At 42.1% G+C, this 15,723-nt stretch overlaps 1 protein-coding gene across 2 annotated transcripts in view; it reads left to right on the top strand.

Annotated features, from left to right (window-relative positions):
* Window positions 1-15,723, top strand: part of snx19b (sorting nexin 19b) — a 32,269-nt gene continuing 16,546 nt past the window's right edge. The window contains exons 1-9 of one of the 2 annotated variants that reach the window (XM_071358911.1): window positions 1-197; window positions 686-2,389; window positions 3,061-3,199; window positions 3,320-3,420; window positions 5,322-5,441; window positions 6,131-6,237; window positions 8,438-8,531; window positions 8,651-8,822; window positions 9,865-9,994. In XM_071358911.1, coding sequence (XP_071215012.1) covers window positions 716-2,389; window positions 3,061-3,199; window positions 3,320-3,420; window positions 5,322-5,441; window positions 6,131-6,237; window positions 8,438-8,531; window positions 8,651-8,822; window positions 9,865-9,994 — 2,537 coding nt within the window. In that variant the 5' untranslated portion in view covers window positions 1-197; window positions 686-715. The remainder of the gene's footprint in view (window positions 198-685; window positions 2,390-3,060; window positions 3,200-3,319; window positions 3,421-5,321; window positions 5,442-6,130; window positions 6,238-8,437; window positions 8,532-8,650; window positions 8,823-9,864; window positions 9,995-15,723) is intronic. The other variant, XM_071358910.1, reaches the window with a different exon arrangement.

The raw sequence follows: 15,723 nt of genomic DNA, 5'->3' as shown, positions 1-15,723 counted from the left end.
ACGTCATTGACTAGAATTTTTGTAGACCTGGCAACCCTGGTCAAGAGATACGGGAAGTAAACAAACTGAGGGAGCTGTCAAAAAAAGAAAACAAGACGTTGCCAGCTTCTTGCAAGTGATACAGTTGCCATGACTGCTTGTATCATCTTACTTGTCGTACTTTCCGGAACATCAAGCTAGGGGTACATTTGACTAAGGTAAATTTAGCAAGGGTAATTTAGCTTGGCTAGCTAGCTAACGTTACTGTAGCAAGCTAACGAAAGGAAAGACGACCCGGCTAGCAAACTAACAGTAGCTTTCCCACCCCCACCATGAATAACCAGACATCTCATCATATCAATAATATAATAGAACATGTCATCAGTTAATTGTAAAGTCAATGTGTAATTAGATGTAGCTAGCTATGTGGATTGTCACTTTTACATGGCAACAAGCTAACGTTAGTTAGTTTAGTACAGTAGCTAACGTTAGCTAGTATAACATTAACTAGCTAGCTAGGTCCACTCCACTGGCTGCTACTAGCCAGAGCTACTCAGCTAACCAAGCAATAATACCAATTATTCCTGTAGGTTGCAGAGAAGAAATTTAGTTTATCACAGATAATACATTCTCTAGCTATGTCTGTGTTGCCAGGTAGATAATGTAAAATGAATCTAACGTTACTTATGTCATTTATTTTTTGTAGACACTGAATATAAAAGTCATATGAAGAGCCATGTCTCACACTGTTGGCCCAATTCAGTGGACTATGGCGGAGCTACTGGGTCAGAGGAGCCTACTGGGCTTTGGAGCTCTTCTGACATGGCTGATTCTCTTCCATTTACTGGTGAATGTATGGCTGCTGTGTGTCTTCACCAGCCTCCTGGTGGTCATGGGAGGCTGGCTGGGATCTCAGGCTGTCCTGGACTCCAACAGTGTTGTTCACCTAGAGCGGTTCATCACATTGGAAAGGGTCCCTCCTTCGCCTGAGAGTGAGCGGCAGCTAGACCACGAGATACAGACCACCGTGCGCAAGATAATCAGAGACTTTGTGTCCTCCTGGTACTGCATAGTGTCCTCGGAGCGGCACTTTGAGGTCGAGGTGCAAAGTGCCATGTACTCCATGGCGATGGAGCTGAAGAATCGGTCAAGAAGAGTGGACAGGAAGGTCCTGACCCAGAGAGTTTTGGACCTGTGTGGTGACCACCTTCAGAGCTACCTGAGAGCCAAAGAAGTCATGGCCGAGCTGAAGAGGCAACCGGATGGAGAGAACAGCCTCTGGAAAGCATACTCCCGGGTCTGCACACCTCACCCTGCTGTGAAGAGCTCGGCCATGGAGGTGAACTACGCCAGGGCTATTGTTGACCTGCTGCTGCATGTTCTTGTCCCACCGCCTCACCTGGAAACCCGAACGGGAAGGTTTGTGGTCGGAGAGCTCATCACATGCAATGTGCTTCTCCCCTTCATTACGAAGCTATCGGATCCAGACTGGCTGAACCTGTTAATCGTTTCCATTTTCACCAAATCAAGTATGCAAGCCCCCAAAGCCTCAGAACCACCAAAAACACCATCACTGCCACATCTCACTGTCTTAGAGCAGGATCAGCCCCAGCAAGACGTTCAGGTCCCTTGCTCTTTACCCTTAAGGATCCTATCAGAAACACCTAACGACACAGAGTCTGCCACACCTGAGTTGGCTGCTTACGATATCATCGACTCGGCAGAATTGTACTGCCCTCAGAATAGTATAGAGGAAGAAGAGCCTCGACAGGCTAGACAGTACATTGGTATCTGTCCAATGGACTACCTGAGACCAGTCAAATCCAACCCGTTCTACCAAGAGACCGACTCAGACCTGGACTCTCCTCTGACAGATTTCAAGAGGAGCTCAATGGAGTCCCTGATTCTGATTGGTGCAGAGGAAGCGCTGTCGGACCGGTTTCGAGAGTGTGCCACGCCCACTGACATCAGCAGCGTCATGGATCTGGAGGATGACCTCCGGGTTTACCCTGGTCTAGCCGAGGTCACTTCCTCCCCCAAAGTCCTGGTCTCTGAACAACAGGATCACCCCGAAGCCTTCGCTAACGTGTTGTGCACCACGATGGAGGACGTTCCCTCGAGTTTCAGCAGCCTCCAGGACCTGGAGATGAGGGACAGCGGCACTAGCCCAGAGAGAGAGCTGCTGAGCGTGGACCTGGCGGTGGGCTGCCACTCCAATGGGCTGACGGCGTCGGTGAGCGGCCCTCTGCAGACCTCCTCCCCCATGGCGCCCCTGCCCTCCTTCAGCTTTGAGCCCCTCAGCAGCCCCGAAGGCCCAATCATCATCCAGAACCTTCGAATCCCCGGGACCATCACGGCCAAGGAGCACCGTGGCACCGGCTCGCACCCGTACACTCTCTACACGGTCAAGGTGAGTTATTATTGCAAGGTGAATCTGTTTGTTGTTTAATGTATGGAGAACAGTATGGAGAACATTACATGTTGGTGGTTTGAATAGGCTAGGTTACATATGTGTCTTCATATACAGTGGGGAGAACAAGTATTTGATACACTGCCGATTTTCCTACTTACAAAGCATGTAGAGGTCTGTAATTTTTATCATAGGTACACTTCAACTGTGAGAGACGGAATCCAGAAAATCACATTGTATGATTTTTAAGTAATTAATTTGCATTTTATTGCATGACATAAGTATTTGATCACCTACCAACCAGTAAGAATTCCGGCTCTCACAGACCTGTTCGTAATTAAATTAATTACTTAAAAATCATACAATGTGATTTTCTGGATTTTGTTTTAGATTCCGTCTTTCACAGTTGAAGTGTACCTATGATAAAAATTACAGACCTCTACATGCTTTGTAAGTAGGAAAACCTGCAAAATCGGCAGTGTATCAAATACTTGTTCTCCCCACTGTACGCTGCTAAAACAACTTATTCTGATCATTGATGAGGTGTGTCGGTTTTAAGGCCAGAACACCGAGTAGAGGAAAGAAAAGGTAAGTAGTGGAAAGGGAAGTTTCGAGATTATTTTTGTCTATATTAATCTAGTTTGTTTTGTGCTAAAACATATGTCTTTCAGTATGAAACAGCAATGGACTCTAATATCCCAGGGTCTATCCAGCCAGTTGCCTATCACACGGTCAACCGGCGATATAGTGAGTTTCTCAACCTACAGACCCGCTTGGAGGAGAAATCAGACTTGCGAAAACTCATCAAAAGTAAGTATTGTTATCTGAACAATGACAGGCGTTTTCAGGCGTTTTAGTTCCATGTGTCATGTGGAACTAGACTGGGTGTCTTTCTTACAGCTTCTAACTGATCTCACTAACATGGTTTAGATGTGAAAGGACCAAAGAAAATATTTCCAGACTTGCCGTTCGGTAACATGGACAGTGACAAAGTTGAGGCCAGGAAAGGGCTGCTCGAGACTTTCCTCAAGGTTGGTAACATCTTAACTCAAGCCTTGGGAATTAAAACAATATTTTTTTGTTTGTTTTGTACATTGTAAACTGCATGTATTATACACTTTAATTTAATATTTCTCATTGCCATATACAGTTGAAGTCGGAAGTTTACATACACCTTAGCCAAATACATTTAAACTCAGTTTTTCACAATTCCTGACCTTTAATCCTAGTTAAGATTCCCTGTTTTAGGTAAGTTAGGATCACCACTTTATTTTAGAATGTGAAATGTCAGAATAATAGTAGAGAGAATGATTTATTTCAGCTTTTACTTCTTTCATCATATTCCCAGTGGGTCAGAAGTTTACACACACTCAATTAGTATTTGGTAGCATTGCCTTTAAATTGTTTAACTTGGGTCAAGTGTTTCGGGTAGCCTTCCACAAGCTTCCCACAATAAGTTGGATGAATTTTGGCCCATTCCTCCTGACAGAGCTGGTGTAACTTAGTCAGGTTTGTAGGCCTCCATGCTCGCACACGCTTTTTCAGTTCTGCCCACACATTTTCTATGGGATTGAGGTCAGGGCTTTGTGATGGCCATTCCAATACCTTGACTTTGTTGTCCTTAAGCTATTTTGCCACAACTTTGGAAGTATGCTTGGGGTCATTGTCCATTTGGAAGACCCATTTGCGACCAAGCTCTAACTTCCTGACTGATGTCTTGAGATGTTTCTTCAATATATCCACATAATTTTCCATCCTCATAATGCCATCTATTTTGTGAGGTGCACCAGTCCCTCCTGCAGCAAAGCACCCCCATAACATGATGCTGCCACGCCTGTGCTTCACGGTTGGGATGGTGTTCTTCGGCTTGCAAGCCTCCACCTTTTTCCTCCAAACATAACGATGGTCATTATGGCCAAACAGTTCTATTTTTGTTTCATCAGACCAGAGAACATCTAACCAAAAAGTTCAATCTTTGTCCCCATGTGCAGTTGCAAACCGTAGTCTGGCTTTGTTATGCCTGTTTTGGAGCAGTGGCTTCTTCCTTGCTGAGCGGCCTTTCAGGTTATGTCGATATAGGACTCGTTTTACTGTGGCTATAGATACTTTTGTACCTGTTTCCTCCAGCATCTTCACAAGGTCCTTTGCTGTTGTTCTGGGATTGATTTGCACTTTTTGCACCAAAGTACGTTCATCTCTAGGAGACAGAATGTGTCTCCTTCCTGAGCGGTATGACGGCTGCGTGGTCCCATGGTGTTTATACTTGCATACTATTGTTTGTACAGATGAACGTGGTACCTTCAGGCGTTTGGAAATTTCTCCCAAGGATGAACCAGACTTGTGGAGGTCTACAATTTTTTTTCTGAGGTCTTGGCTGATTTCTTTAGATTTCCCCATGATGTCAAGAAAAGAGGCACTGAGTTTTAAGGTAGGCCTTGAAATACATCCACAGGTACACCTCCAATTGACTCAAATTATGTCAATTAGCCTATCAGAAGCTTCAAAAGCCATGACATCATTTTCTGGAATTTTCCAAGCTGTTTAAAGGCACAGTTGACTTAGTGTATGTAAACTTCTGACCCACTGGAATTGTGATACAGTGAATTATCAGTGAAATAATCTGTCTGTAAACCATTGTTGGAAAAATGACATGTGTCATGCAAAAAGTAGATGTCCTAACCGACTTGTCAAAACTATAGTTTGTTAACAAGAAATTTGTGGAGTTGTGGAAAAACAAGTTTTAATGACTCCAACCTAAGTGTCAAATCAAATACTATTTTATTAATCACGTGCTTCGTAAACAACAGGTGTAGATTAACAGAAAGCAACCATTTCGCTGTTAGTCTACACCTGTTGTTTACGAAGCATGTGACAAATAAAATGTTATTTTATTGTTACTTGAAAACTAACACTCATCACCCCTATTTTTCAGCAACTTTGTGCTATACCCGAAACTGCCAACAGTGAAGAAATGCAGGAGTTCCTTGCTCTTAATACAGATGCAAGAATTGCCTTTGTCAAGAAGCCGTTCATCGTATCACACATAGACAAGGTATGTGTTATTGATAATCACTTTAATTAACTAGGCCTGTATGCATTAGAAACAAGGAGATGCTGTACAGAAAACCTCAATGTGGAGAGTGAGGAACTTAGAGGCATCAATATTGCACCCCCAAACATTTTACCTCCCCTGTAATTGATAATGGTGAGAAGTTAGAAGGGTTTTTCAATATTCACGTTCCATTCCCGATTATCCGTAATCCTGGTAGCATCCACAACAATGTAGAAGTGTTCAGAAACATCATATCATTTTATTTACAGTAAAAGTGACTCCAAAATGACACAATACATGATTTACCATTCATTTCTTTTAGGCACAAAATTATCTGAAACATAACCAAAACAAACTGCAGATGCATCCAACAAGTTTGTGGAGTCACAAGCTTAATATAGTAATTGCGAGGTAGGGATATGGAACAAAATACTAAACCTTTTACTCAATTTAATACACTATAATAGGGGGACTAAACACATAAAGAGTTCATTTCTAAACGGTTAAGCAGATATGTATGAAAATAACCTCAAATAAAAGGTGACATTATGCACTGTCGCTTCATATAATACATTGGATCTCAAATCCAAAATGCTGGAATATAGAGCCAAATTAAACGTTTTTGTTTCACTGTCCAAATACAGTAAATACGTAGGGGAATGTAACTGTGTGAACAAATGGCTCTGTAGATTGTGGATACCTTGAAGACGGCGTTTCCTCGCTCAGAGCTACAGAGCCCTACAGAAGACATGGACGGAGACTCCGAGGGAAAGCCTTCCTCAGATAAGAAAAACAAGTAAGTCAAATGAACTCCTCCTTCTGTAGAACAATACAATAAATGGTGTCTCAATAATAGAATCAGGGTTGGAAAGTAACGGATTACATGTATTAGGTAATCACATATTTTTATTTATTTAACTGTAATCAGGCCAGATTACATTTTTTAAATGTGTAATTGGATTACAGTTACATTTTAAAGAACAGCTGATTGCATATTGCAGTACTTCTTCTAATATCAAGATGTGGGCTGTAGGTGTTTGCCTCAAACACACAGAAATGGCAGATGTTTGAAAGCTGTTTTGAGCCACACTGCTGAGAAGTCACCTTTCAGTGGGAATGGAAGCTTTTCCTTTCTGTTCTAATCTATTTTGAAATCTGCTTGGTTTCGTTTCATAGAAATGTTTTTCACCACAAAAAAGTCACAAAAAAGTTTGTGTATAAAGTTCATTTTTGATTAGTCAACACCCTGTTCACTTCCCAAGAACTGGCATGACAGATACGACAAACCGCTACTTACTCTGCTAAATCTCAAGTTTCAGTGGAAATGAGTACACTGAAATCTACCTACCTATCTGTCTGTCTTTGAAGTCATACCAGACTGTTACATGAAGGGAGGGCCAGACATGACCATTTCCTATTTTGCTGGCCACAATCTGTTTGGTGGGAGGATGTAGGCCCATAATTTCACAATCAAAGAATGAGCGTTGGAAAAGCTTGACAGTAACGCTGACGTTTTAGTGATGCCATTTCATGAAGAAGATGCATTAAAAAGTTGAGCCTGCACTTTCCCAAGGATTCTGGGGTTGAGTGGGCAGAGTAAAGGTGTCCGCATAAATAAGGTCAGTTTGCTCCTAGCAGAGCTCGGCTAGGCGAAGTGAACGTCTGCTCGCATACTCCGTTAATATTCCTTTGCTTTTGTCCCTCTTGAGATGCCGTATCAACAACATAGCCAGTACAATTCTTCAAAATAGTCTAAATTAATCTAAGATAACTCAATAAATTTGTAATTCGTTTGGATATTTTTGCCTTGGAGGGCTTAGTCAAACAATTGTATATCTAACTAAGTTTAACTATGTTTGGTGCAGTATTTCTCAGGTGAAAAGATTTGCATTAAAACTCGTCGTCTGTCGTTGAATGACAACACTTCATTGAAGAATCCCTAGTGTTGACCAATCACTGACAAAGGGGCGAAGACTTCGGCTACCGAACTTCGACAAGCTTCAAGACAACATTTTGTGTGCTCAAACAGCCCAAAAAACTTCTGCCAAACACCAAAATGTTGTCATAATATATGCTCGAACTGTTTCGACTGGGAAGTTTACAGTAAGCTTTAGAGGGAACTGATTGTTCTGCAAGATAATCTGACGAGGCAGATGCTGATTTACCAAGGTGTTAATCAAAAAGTAATCAGATTACATTACTCAATTTGATTAATCCAATGGATTATTTTACAAATTACATTTATTGTCATGTAATCTGTAATTAAATTTTTCAAGTAATCCGTCCAACCCTGAATATATACACTGAGTGTACAAAACATTATGAACACCTGCTCTTTCAATGACAGACTGACCAGGTGAAAGCTATGATCCCTTATTGATGTCACCTGTTAAATCCACTTCAATGAGTGTAGATGAAGGGGAGGAGACAGGTTTATGAAAGATTTTTAAGCTCTGAGACAATTGTGACAAGGATTGTGTATGTGTGCCATTCAGAGGGTAAAGTGTCATTCAGAGGGTGAAGTGCCTTTGAACGGGGTATGGTAGTAGGTGCCAGGCACACCGGTTTGAGTGTGTCAAGAACTGCAACGCTGCTGGGTTTGTCACGCTCAACAGTTTCCTGTGTTTATCAAGAATGATCTACCACCCAAAGGACATCCAGCCAACTTGACACAACTGTGGGAAGCATTGGAGTCAACATGGGCCAGCATTCCTGTGGAACGCTTTCGACACCTTGTAGAGATCATACCCTGAGGAATTGAGGCTGTTCTGAGGGCAAAAGGGGGGTGCAACTCAATATGAGGAAGTTGTTCTTAATGTTTTGTACACCCGGTATGTATGTGTATATATATATATATATGTTTGTGTGTGGATGTATGGATGGATAGATATCTGTGTGTATATATATGTATACATTATTTCATTATGAAATGCGCATGACATTTTGTGAAATGTATTGTTAAATAAATAAAGTATGATATGTGTGTCTGTTTACAGGTCCCGGCTAAGGTTCTCCAGCAAAATCACCCCAGTCCTTAATGTGTCTGACATGAGGCCTAAAGTGCTATACTGCTTAGATGAGGGGAGCACAGTAAGTACTTCACTGTGCTGTGGTCTCTCGTCTACAGTGACGATTGTTGCATGACATTTTGTTCTAAGAGTTTTTAATCCTTAAACACATGAATGTTTGTCATGCTTCTCTTTTTGCAGGGGTTTAACGGCCTGTCGGTTGCTGGTCTAGAGGCCTTTATTAAGGAGCAGGAACTAGCGGTGATGTGTGACGCAGAGGCTGAGAGGGAAGGCTGTCCAGGCCTCAGAGTAGAAGTTGGAGGCTGTGGGTGCACACGGAATAATTTACCAGGGGCATCCATTCAAGACTCTGGTAAGGACTGTGCAAAGAATGTGGATATTTTAGTAGTGGTGGGTGCGTAAACTTACACAATGACACCTCACAATATTGTTCAATGCCCCATTAGTTCAATACAGGAACTAAGTTCATACAAAAATCTTGTGATAATGGATCTTTACGCCATGACCGCTTTCTGTTCATCCCGGCAGTGTCTGTTTGTACGTGCGTGAATGCATGCTTCTTACTGTGTGGACAGACAGACGGACAGTGTGGCGTGACTGTGAAGTCAGGGGAAGCACAATTCCGCCCACATCTTCCACTCCAGACTGAGCTTGAATGGCTCATTCATTGTGAAATGTTTTTTACTGTACATAAAAACAGGATTTGCTACTTTTCTTACTTGGTTTAAGTTCAGTTTCTGGCCCGGTCTATGAATATTCAGTGTTTTAGAATGTGGACAGAAGGTTTAGGTCCTCTAACTGATCTTGCCTAGTACTTCTCTCCACACATGGAAGACCAGCAGTCTATTGTATGTCTCCGATCCAGTGAATGGCCTTAGAAAAAGAATGATGTGACCAGCATACCCATGCAGTACTATAATGTCACCACTAGAGGGAAGTATTGGCAAACATTTGTTGGGGGTATTTTTTTTGTCTATGCTGAGAAATCTGTCCAGGAGCAAGAGGTTACTGGTTGTGTCAATGTTTGACATTGTGTGTATCATAGGTTTTTTCCTTTTTACAGATTTCCTCTGACAAATTTTGCCAATAATGTTGACATACAGTAGATATCCAACACTTACATGAGGCTTTAGTGTTTTGGGATTTTCATATTTCATAGCCAGAATGTTATTTAGTATTTTTGGTTGAAAACTGAGATACAGTTGCTTTCTCTAAATTATTTGACTTTGGACCACTGCTAATGCATGGTAAATAGTGATACATACACAAGGCTTCAAACCTATGGTGTTTATTGTGCTTGTTTCAAGAATGTGGGCTACTTTGTAAAGTGTGTGTGCGTGCGTGTCGTTTACGTGTGTGTGTATTTGATGTGTGTTTTGTGGTACTGTCCACAGTGGCGGAGACGGCCCTGGCTGACGTGGCCCTAGACATCATGTGTCTGCTAATGAAGGACCAGTGGAGCTGGCTGTGCACCGACAACATCCGGAAGACTATCCGGCTGCTGTTTGGAACCCTCATTGACAGGTACTGATACATGGACCATAGAAATATAATTATTACTCTACTCCAGTCTATTTCTATGGCATGGACAGCCATAGAGCACAAGTCCCCCAAAACTAGTTGACATCTGTCACCACTTACCAGTCAGCCACTGACCTCCCATATCTAGTACTGTATATCAGAACATATGGAAATCAGGAACCTATAATTTCGAAATGGACCTTTTCAGAAGATTGACTGTGTGAGTGGATTTCATTTTGACTTACTGTGCACCCAAACTCTTATTAGAATTAAGCATTTAGCAAAAGACTTATGTGGATACAGTATTGTTCCAGTATTATTTTGTCAAACAAGTAAGGTGTCTTACATATCTCAAGGAGTTTATAAAAGGGGCCAATGTGGTTGTTGTGGTTTCTGCTGAATAACTGGAAACTGTTCCTCTAATGTGCAAGAGTACAATCTCTGAGCTCGTAAAGAATTTGCACCTCAGCGATGTTGTGTACTGGGACCAGAGCATGTGTGCGGAGTTGTGCGGTCAGAAATCCCGCTCATCGCTCACTGAACGATGCTTGTGCTCCGCTCCGGCGCTCCACGTCCTTTACAACCGCTCCGCTAAAAAACACTCCATGCTCACAGGGAAAAAAACTGCTGCTCCAAATTCGCTCCATTCATTAAAATCACAGTCTAACCAATTTTGTGATTACCTGGACCTATCATTTAGATTTGAAGTATTGAAACCAAACCATATGATTTGAATGAAACGTATTTTAATAAACAACATGAAAAGGTGACAGTAAAAAACGCTCATCATTTCAAATAGGCTACATGTCATATTAAACAGCATATAAACACTCTAAATAGGTTAGGAGCCAGACAGGGAGCCTAAGAAGCATCGTTCAGAAGGAACGAAAATGAATTATTTAGGCTATATTATTATTATTAGCCTATTATTTCAAAGTTATAGCCTCCAAATAAATAAATGATGAAGCATTTGTGAGTGAGACACGCTAGGCTGGCATGAACATTAAGCGCTCAGCATTTAAACAACATTTCTTTGTATTCAATTATTATAGTCTATAAATTGTGCATAAAGGCTATGACTTACTTACAATTAAATTAAATGAAAAATGTCTTATTCACTTTTAGAAACACGAATTTGGCCAGAGTCTGTGGCTGATGCGATGGTGCCTGGAGAGCAGGCCAGCAGCGGAGAATACCTTCTCGGCGCTTGCAGAGCCACTAGGGATGCTAAACACCCTTTGGGCCACTTGCCAGGCTGGGCAGGGATGCAGAGTAAAAAAATAAAAAATAATATATAGGTAGGCCGAAAGGTTTTTAGGCAAAATAACCCAATCAAAACAGAAAGCTCCTTGAAAGAGGTTATATGTCAGGCCTATTCGGCCAAAATCAATGATAGCCTATTCTATAGATAATAGAACCAAAATCAACCAAACTTTTTACGAGATCAGATTTTTTGTTTATAAATACTTTGCTATAATGACACACTTTGCTAGCTACCCACCTCATTCCTTTCCGTTAGCAAGTGCACATAGTAAGTACACCATCATGCTTTCGAGATACGTGTCTTTTCAGATTCCATAGTGGTTCTTTAGTTGTGGACACTACATCACCACACTCCCTCTCTTGCTCTTGGTCCTCCTGATCTTTGGAAGTCACCTTGATTTTGCACCTGAGTGTTTCATAAGTTTCTTTATGAAAATATTTAGCGAACTCCATGACAGTAGCTAAAGCAAGGGGCTATAGCAGCACACAAGTAGACTACAGATGCATGCTGGGCCGGGCATGTCCTGAGCTCGTGAAGTGAGCGCTACTGGAGCGGAATTGGAGTGGGAGAGAAGTCCGCTGCTCCAGCTTTTGGGGAACTCGCTCCTCGCTCCACGCTCCAGTCAAATTGGGCATGCTCCTCTCCTCGCACATATGGGACAGGTATGTTGGCTCTTCGGAGGGTAATCGTTATTTTGGCGGTCAAGTAGCCTGTTACTTTGCATGCCTCTGTGTCACGGTCATTTATTTGAAAGGGTAGTCTCAAGCAAGAGGAGATTTTTCTCTAATTCTCCAATGACCTTTCGCCTCCTCCACTGTCCGAGTCCGAAATGCTCTCACTCAGGGCTAGACACACACACACACACACACACACACACACACACACACACACACACACACACACACACACACACACACACACACACACACACACACACACACACACACACACACACATATTTCCGGTACCCACAAGGATAGCAATACACACACACATACACACGCACACGCACGCAGTTATGAACGTGTCTTTCATGGTCCCTTCAAATGGCTTCACAATAATACCATCTGTCAGGAGCTCGTATTTTAAAGGAATGTTTTTCCTTTTGCTCCGAGACAGATGTTTTCTTCACATTTCACAGAGTCCTGTTATTTATTTCACATTGCATTGATTCACATTGATTTGGAAGATATATTAATCACTTTGAAAATCTATTATTTCCCAGCTTCCTCAACCTGCTGTTCTATAACTTTCCACAGTGCCTCTGTACCTACAGTAGGCCTATGTTATGCAATTAGTTGCTTCTGTTTCCATTTTTTTGTGGTGAAACTGATTTTGAAGCAGTAGGTTCTTCTCTGCTATGATCAGTAGGCCTACCAAGGTATCCTAAAGCTTGATAGACCCTAATGATAGTATCTTGATAATGCATTTAATCTTAACAACATTTATTTCTGGCGTCCTTGTATATTAGAAGCAGTTTGGAGAACTCTGACTGTATTCACAAAGCGTCTCAGAGTAGGAGAGCTGATCTAGAATCAGGTCCCCCCCTATCCATATAATCGTATTCATTCTGATCAAAATGGCAAAACTGATCCTATATCAGCACTAACACTCCTACTCTGAAATTAAAAGCATAAAGGATGGTGTATAAACGCTTGACCTAGTTCCATTCAAAATAAATATCGTTGATGCTGTGATAATGCTTAGGCTAACTTGTTTTCCTAATGAGATTTTCTCCTCTGACTCTTGCCGCTCTGACGACTTTTACGAGGGTTTCCGTTTCGACAGGAGCATCGGAAAGTATCGTATCACAGGGGCCCCTGGGCCTTGATGTGTGAGCTGAGCCTCAGCCAGACTGGGATGTGATTGGCCATGTGCAAGACCAATCCTGTTTATGAAGTAGAAGCTTCCTAGTTTTCAATCTAATTCTATGAGGAAAAACTGTGTTTCTCTTTAAGATTAATAGAAGGATTTTGATTAATGTAATGACTGTTGCTTTTTTGAGAAGGTAGTTTTGAGGTTGACATTTTGAATTTAGGCTCATTAAGCGTATTTTCTTGAATGGAAAGAAAGGTACTTCTGGTGTCGTAAAGGTACCTCTGAATCTTGAATTTGATATGTTTGGTTGGCTTCCCTTCTCTGAGAATGCCTTCAGCAACAACTTCACAGAAGTTCGGTCATAGACGGGTATAGCTGACCCTGTAGCAGTAAACCCAACATGCATACAATGTTCTGGGTTTGTGTGATCTAAGTCACCTAACCCTCCCTAAAGACAGAGGGCCCTGTATTAGTGGCCCCTGTGTTGTTGGTCCGAGCTATTTAAAGCATCAGTCTGTCAGCAGAGACCGTTCTCACTGTGGCAACTAGTCCTCTCATCTTTTTACATGTTGCTCAGCTATGCTAGCTATACCCTAAGGCCCCCTGGAGATAGCCTCTGGAGATAGCAGTAGATGAAAACACGTTTAAATTCTTTCACTCTTTAAATTCTCTAACAAGGGAAAGGTTAGCTAGGCTAAGTTACTAGGCATATAGCTTTGGCTACTGTTGACTGTACTGTCTATCTGTTCAGGTTTTCAAGACACTACCGAATTTGATTAAAGGTTCGCAGTACTTCTCAGTGCAGTGCATCGATGACTTCAGAGTTTTTGAGTTGTTTACTTAGAGTTACAAAATTGAAACGCCAGGAAACCAGCGCTAAACCTATTTAATATGACATAAGTGTTTAGTAAAATGCAAAGGAGATGCGGGCCATGGAAACCCGGTCCATGACTGTCACCGGCACCGCTTGCATGTCTGCTCTGCTTTAATCAAGAACCACGAGTGGATGGAGCCCGGCCTCCAACACACAACGTCTGTGTGAAGGATTTGGCTGGAGACATGCTCTCGTAAATGGGGTCCAAGGCATTGGTTAGGGAGATGCATAATTTTATAGACTGGAAACTGGGACAATCTAAGATGAAAATATTCACCCTTAGACAGAAGTCTGGAAAATCCACTCGAGGCCAGATTTGTGTCTTTTTGTCTGTACATGAAGCAAGCACAATCTTCAGAGGAACGGCATCGAAGGAATGACTGACAATCTTATCGCATTGAACAATATTCCTCATATACTGTCCGGTACAGTTGGTAGGAGTGTGGTGCTAGCAACACCAAGGTCATGGGTTAAATTCCTGCAGGGATCACATACACACATACTCAATTTAAATACTCACTGTTTTGTAACTCTCTTTGGATAAAATCATCTTCTTAGTGACATATTATATATTCTGTAGCCTCACAGGGTACAGCAGCAAAATTATCTTTAGGCTTTGTGAATGACAACAATTTCATATACACAGATATGAACTTCACACAAACAGTCCTCTCACTCTGTCTGGTTTCTGAACAGTGAGTAACGTCGTAAGCGTTAAATATACCACATTTCCCCATAAGGTGGTCCCACAGGGTGATGATATGCTTGTTTTGTTATGTGCAGTATCCTTCAGTCATCAGTGTACTTAAGGGACCATCTTAAGCCAAGGGAATCTGAGATCTGTTTTGCATGACATGGCTCTCAAATGTGTCCAGATGCATTCCCAAGGTGAGAAGAGGTGTTGAAAAATACGTGTCTGTGTCCTTCTCCACTGTTTTGTATCACATCGCCTGTACCGTTTTCCCATTCTATTTCATTTTCACCCTTTAGCCCCTGTCTATTATCAGTTGAATAGAATGATAGTTCCCTCTTTTTGGTCATTTTGGATCCGATTTCTGACACCTGTAGTTTTAGTTTGAGACAGGGGCATGCCTATATAGTACTGGACTGTTGTTCTAGCATCCAATGTCACAGTCTTACTGGCATTGACATAACAGTGATACATGAAGTGATGATTGAAACCTCCCAGTAGTCAAGTTGAATGAAGTAGCTTAACTTCGGTGCAACCTTTTGCCTCTGCTGAGCATAGTTGATAACATATTCCAGTGTTGAACATTTTGCTCCCCAAGTCCAGAAAATACTTCATATTTGGGTAATGAATCGACAGCAAGCCAAATATGACCCTTGACAGAATAGACAAAGTACAGGTGTTCCCTGCTGGAGTGGCACCTGAAATACCCTACGACTCCATCAGCACACTGCCTTTCTCAGGACGTTGAATGGAGCACTTGTTCGTGATGGAGGTGAGGCGGCAAACAACTCTACTGTATGTTTGACATCTTTAATCCAGTTGAGGACCAGTCTGACCACAGCTTGTACAGCCCGGCTCTCCAGCTCTGCTGTCATGTGTGGAGCAGATCCATGCAGTGACATGTTTTGCCATGTCAAATGGGTCATTTGCGCTGTAGTGTACAGTAGGGCTTCCCGCCAAGTCCACAGCCGACATCCATTTTCGGAGGGGAAAGATTGAATGATGGGACCTGCCAGTATACTGGTGGACAGGCCCGAAACGTTACAGATGTGTATTACTGTTACCCAATAGTTTGCTTGAATTAT

Source organism: Salvelinus alpinus, chromosome 22, assembly GCF_045679555.1.
Source record: "Salvelinus alpinus chromosome 22, SLU_Salpinus.1, whole genome shotgun sequence".
Taxonomy (NCBI): domain Eukaryota; kingdom Metazoa; phylum Chordata; class Actinopteri; order Salmoniformes; family Salmonidae; genus Salvelinus; species Salvelinus alpinus.
The sequence above is the reverse complement of the archived record's forward strand: the minus strand, read 5'-3'. Positions and strand labels throughout refer to the sequence as shown.